Genomic DNA, 6,000 nt, shown 5'->3' on the forward strand with positions numbered 1-6,000 from the left:
GTCGATGGTGTATCATAATGTCCTGACGGCAAAGGGGGTCGATTACATATATCATCAGCACGTTTGTGTGGTGAATAACAGATTAACTCCAGGGAGTCTTGATGTAGCTGGAACACTTACTGTAAAGTTGAACAACATTCACCCATGAACTATATGTGTCCTTGCCTGACTACACCTGTCTGATCACCTCGCCATCGTCATTTTACACTGATTTATAAATTAAATATGTTAGTTTAGGGCATTTCTTGAGGGCATATTATAAGTTTCATTCCAGTGTCTAGTATTTAACTTTCAGGTGGCTTCTGTTGCAAAGGATGTGGACAGTACAAGAGCACTTTCCATTTGTGAGTGTGGTATACTGACTCCAGAAGATATTGCTTGCATAAAAAAAACATTTTTGTCAAAGTTTTCTGTGCATTGAACACAGCTGTGTCAACAAAGTTGTCATTAAATACAATACTTTTAGCGTTGGATGAACACCGATCAGCACATAGTTGTAACCTTAAATCATCGCAGAGCCCAAAACAAACAAAATGCTGATATTTTAAGCTATATCTTCATCTAAATGTTCAGTAAATTGTATGAATTCCCATCGATTCATTTTCTGCAAATTTTTGTCTCCTGTTATTGGGTGTCATGTGAAGTTACTGTTTATGACATGGTATTGCTACCTAGCATAATTAGTACCATTGTAATGAGAATCAATGTTTCTTTATACTGACCGTCCTTCCTATTCTTCCATTTTCTTCTCCAGCACATCCTATCGGGAAAAGTCGCTGCAAACAAGAAAGTCCTGTCTATCAATTGAGGAATTTTCAGTTGGGAAGGCTAAATGTGATGTGCATCTATGGAATGCTCGGACAGGTAAGTTTAAATAGAACACATACAGAGAAAAATCTACTCCCAACTGTATGTTCACGAAGATTACTTCACTCACTGTACTCACCCCGTATACAAGGAACACTTTACTGACAGCTCCGTGTATAAGAGGACACTTTTACCCACGGTTCTATGTATACGAGGAAAACAATTCGCACCTTCATGTACAGCACTATGTACACGACGGTCAATCTACTTCTTGCACAAGAAGGCCATTGGAATCACAGTTCCATGTACATAAAATAGGAACATTTTACTTCTTACAGAGAAGTGAGTGAGTGAATACAGTTTTACGCCGCTTTTAGCAATATTCCGGCAACATCAGGGTGGGGGACACCAGGAATGGGCTTCACACATTGTACCCATGTGGGGAATCGAACCCGGGCCTTCGGCGTCACGAGCAAACGCTTTAACCACTAGGCCACCCCACCACCCTTCTTGCACAAGAAGGCCATTGAACTCACAACTCCACTCACAGTTCCATGTACATGGAAGAGCAACATTTTACACACAACTCAACATATATACGCAAGTCCGTTATATACACACGCATTTTAATGCACACATTTTCACATTTCAGTGTTATTTACAATTTACATTGTGCTATAAAAATACTATGAACAGTTCGACATTAACGAGGACACAAATCTACTCTTAAGAAACACGGAACATAGTGATTACAATAGCACATCATCACCATGTATCATTGTGAGAATGCGCACATATGCATTGGTTACATGTCAGCGAAAACTGTGATATATCACCACACTAATTAGGTATTTTATATTTATTAGATAGCAGTCGCGGATAATGAGAACATTGGTGATCTGCAAGACAAATGTGGACATATGGAGAAAGGTTGGTTCATAATTATCATTATCAGCTGCTATTTGACAACTGAGATATATACATGTATTCTCTGGGGACAGTTACGAGCGCGTCGTTCTATTAGAAGTCTGTGATGTGCGAGCAAACGACACCACAATAACCCGAGTATAATATTGAAGATGTTGTATTAGCGTTAAAATTGTATTGTGTTTGCAATGGTGATTCAATTATAACACAACATGTAACACAGAAACAATAAGCTATTCACGAATTTTAAATATCGTTACTGGGCACTAAGTAATTGGATGAGTCTTAATAGAAATCTACCGATGTCACAGTTACTAAATATAATCATTATGTCATTTCAGCCTTTGGTTGTCCTCTTCACGTTGTGGGAGAACTGGATTCATCCCGATGTCATCCCGTGTCATGTAAGGGGGTCAAATAACACTATTGGAATCATATGGAAAAATCAAATGATTAAGTACGACTTTAAACTAACATATACCTACATTGGATGAAGAAATAATCTGCGGTCTGAAACTATTTTGAAATATCATCAACGTCTATGGTATTTAATTGTAGTTCTTAGTTTGATATTTACCACTGGCAAACAAATATATGGAAGCTGATACATACATTCAGTACAAGAAATATACGTTTTTCGTTTCAGGTCCTACACTTTTACTTGACGCCAAACGAGCCAACCAAAGAAGGTGTCACGTCACTGCAGATGGAAAGTTAGTGAATTCGCCACCAGCAACAAAAGCCAAGGATGATACAGGATTGGAGGAGTATAGTGGCACCTGCAGTCATGTTCCTATTCTACTTCCCGAACATCTGACAGGCGACTCTGGCAGCCTCCCAGTTCAATACTGGGAGACACATACAGATGTAGGTGTTGTCGGGGGTCAGGGATGGCCGCCCATCCTAGAGATGGGACTCTCCGAGGCAGGACTGGTTGACAGCAGGACCTGGATTTGTAATCAGCCTCGCTCCTGGTGCGTCACTGTATGGAGGTGTAAGAAACACGGTGGGAAGATCTGTACCCGTGCGTACAAGGAAGGGGATTGGGGAGACTGTATGATCGACACCATGTCAGACATTCCTGGAACAAAGGCCACCCTCTGCTATGGCGTTGTTCTGGATGTGGTGAGAGGGAGGGTCGCCTTTATTGATCTGAACAGGAAGGTTGTTTTGGCTAGGTATGATGTTCAGTTTAAGGAGACCCTTTTCCCAATGTTTGGTGTCTGGCGGAGGTCAGAGGATTTCTCAGTGGAGATGACGCTGATCAATGGGGTGGACATCACAATGACTGACACCAAAAGAGCACTTTTATGCCAAAGTCTCAAATAGTAGAGAAATCACTCAGATGAACTGATTGTTTACTGAAGGCAATGCTATCAAAATATATGCAAACCACACCATCGGATGTACAAAATAAAGGCTATTATATGAACTGATGCCTTAATACCTTCCCAAAGACCAGGTGTCCATGAAAAGAGAATGTCCTGCCCTACTGGTACCACCCGCCACACGGATCAACGACCTTGTCATCTAACCGGTTTTTTTCAGTAAAAACAGTAAAGTGAGAGCCACTTACATCACGGCTTATTGTGGGAAAACTCCAGAAGTAAAACGGGTCATTGTCGTTTGGTACTTTGATATGTTTCATTGACATTCTGGAAGATAAAATCCCTCTTGTTTGACAACAGCATAGGCATCTAACTGAAACCTCACACGATAAGAGACTTTAATAACATCCTCGAGGCTGAAACCAAGACATAATCGGGGCAACACGGAATTCAAATCCACGAGGACAAGGTTTCAGGAGTGTCCAAGGGACGCAACTATTCACAGTGAATTACAGCGCCTTTGACCACTGGGTCATTCGTGCCTATTGACTATTGACTATATCTGTTATTATCTAACCTCACACCTAAATGTCGTTTTCTGATTGACTGTGCCAATCAATGTACCATCAGGTGATGTACCCTCTATGTTTGTTTATGTTTACATATACAAACATAGAAGGTACATAAAACCATGTCCCCCTCGTGACCAGTGAACAACTTATAATGGCTTGTGTCTGTAACACATTTTCATTGAGCTGCATACTATGTCCAGAGAATGAAGAAGTGTGTTTTCTGTAATACACTATAGAATGATTCTGATTGATGGCTTATTGGATGGAAAGACAGATGGATACAATGTTACTTATCATTGCCATTCCTTGCTTGGTTTTGTTTCAAATATCTTTTTGAAAGTGTTGGTTTTGCGATGAAATCGTCTTTCTAGTTCAGCTTAATGTACGTTTAACATTTATTGGGACAACAAGTTAATTCACGCTGTGAAATCCTTTCATTCTCAAGATCTGTTATCTATTTAATGTATCCATGTTTAAAGATGTTATATTGCTCTACCTGCAGTGGTTCAGGTGTTGCATTTCTATTCTGTTGATTATAGTGCAGTGTGGTTGAGTGAGTTAAGATTGCCAGTTATATTGTCAGTATTTCAGTCATATAGTGACTAAACAAGTTATACATTCATAGCACATAAAGTAAGAATATAAACACGAAGGACAGTAATATCACAGATTTAGATTATGCAAAGAACCATGGGGACTAACCATACCTTGCTTCCTGCATGCACCCTATCCGGATTTACACCATCCCTTCAGCCGTTGGCAAGTGTGCTAGTTATCTATAGACATGGGTGTCCCACTTCTTTTGAATACAAATATGCTGAGGGAAACAAATAAAGTAACACTACATAGATTGATTTTCAACGTTTCACCCACAGTACAATTCAAAACGTGACAGAACACAAAAAATGAAATGAAAATAGAATACTTGTTTCCCACTGTACATGTTTTATGCAGTTGTGCTTATTTTCATTCCTGTTTTCATGCTGACTGCACAGTTTGTAAACGTCAAGTGAATTCATTTGTTAAAATGATGTTTTGTTTGAGTAAAGATTATCTAGATTGTATATAGGTTTGCTGAATAAAGCGTGTTTATGAATGCGCATGCGTGTACTAATTACTTGACTGAGTGAGTAAGGTTTTACGTTTCTCTATTTTATATCCATATAACAATAGGGCAATGAAGGAGCTGACAGTGGTAATGTAAGAAGAACAATATGTTAGTGTTGAAAACTTGGTACAAGATAATTTGTTCAGAAAGTATTGTTGATCTATGTAATTTGGTAATGCCTTAAAATATTTACAGCGCAAATCATGATAAACTTTACATTCAAATAGGAAATGAAATTCATTTTCTACAAAATTATCATTACAAATATTACAAAGTCTTTGGTGCCTCGGAACTCCATCAAATCTACCAGTATGTTTATATATTTGAAGTGCACCGATTCGTAACATTGTTTTTCGACGCCTTGCATCTTCAGATTTCAATAAAGTTAAATATGGTTCAATGCAAAATACACTTTTGATACTGGAATAGACATCAAGCGATGAACATTTGTGCATTTCTGAAAATATGAATTGCTTTTTGACAATCACCAACTCTTACATAAAAAGCTTTCAAAAACTGTTCCTCGTTGCCAACGCCTTGAGCTTCCCACACAAAACCAAAACCATAATTGAACAACGTATTTCGGACAAAATATACCCACGTTTTCCTACCAACTTTGTCTAAATTGTGCAACATAATATAACACTGCTTTGGATTTCTATCCCTTGGTAAGCGTTAAAGTTTGAACCAATACTTCAAAACACGTAATACTATCAACATAAATATAATTTCTACCACATTCCGCCAACAGAGCAGCGTTAGAGCATTTATAACTTACGCCCAACACATACTTACAACATCTAATGTGAAACTGTTCAATAACATGCCATTTCAGAAAACCCAATATTTCCGAAGCGTACAAATTTAACGGATTTGTCTGGACGTCAAAGATTTTGAACAAAATAGTTGGAGAAAATTATTTTTAAGACTCCTACCAAAAAACCTTAACTCAGCACAAGGCGTTATTCGCTTTATTTACCAGATTTTGAACCGATTTAGACCACGAAAGTCTATTTGAAAACAATAAACACAAATAATTATAATATGTAGAAACGTTTGACTTATGATCCCCAAAGTACCACGATTCATACCGCCTTAATTTACCACCATTTCTAAAAACTAACACCTCCGTTTTCTCAAAATTACAGACAAGCCCCATTTTTTACAAAACTGTAGTAATACGTTGATCTTCCTCTGAAGACTTATGTTTGTTTGCAGATTCTGCCATTAATCAATTGCATACAGTAGCAAATACAAT

General features: G+C 38.2%; 1 protein-coding gene across 4 annotated transcripts in view; it reads left to right on the forward strand.

Moving 5' to 3' along the window:
• LOC124283380 overlaps positions 1 to 4,732 on the forward strand; it is a 30,093-nt gene extending 25,361 nt beyond the window's left edge. For 3 of the 4 annotated variants that reach the window (XM_046719428.1, XM_046719426.1, XM_046719427.1), the window contains 5 exons: positions 296 to 344; positions 755 to 864; positions 1,674 to 1,737; positions 2,076 to 2,138; positions 2,381 to 4,732. In XM_046719428.1, the coding sequence (XP_046575384.1) occupies positions 296 to 344; positions 755 to 864; positions 1,674 to 1,737; positions 2,076 to 2,138; positions 2,381 to 3,063 (969 nt within the window). In that variant the 3' untranslated portion in view covers positions 3,064 to 4,732. The remainder of the gene's footprint in view (positions 1 to 295; positions 345 to 754; positions 865 to 1,673; positions 1,738 to 2,075; positions 2,139 to 2,380) is intronic. The other variant, XM_046719429.1, reaches the window with a different exon arrangement.
• Positions 4,733 to 6,000: the final 1,268 nt, after the last annotated feature.

The sequence above is a fragment of the Haliotis rubra genome, unplaced genomic scaffold (genome assembly GCF_003918875.1).
Source record: "Haliotis rubra isolate DU_JTF1 unplaced genomic scaffold, ASM391887v1 Scf314, whole genome shotgun sequence".
Classification (NCBI taxonomy): domain Eukaryota; kingdom Metazoa; phylum Mollusca; class Gastropoda; order Lepetellida; family Haliotidae; genus Haliotis; species Haliotis rubra.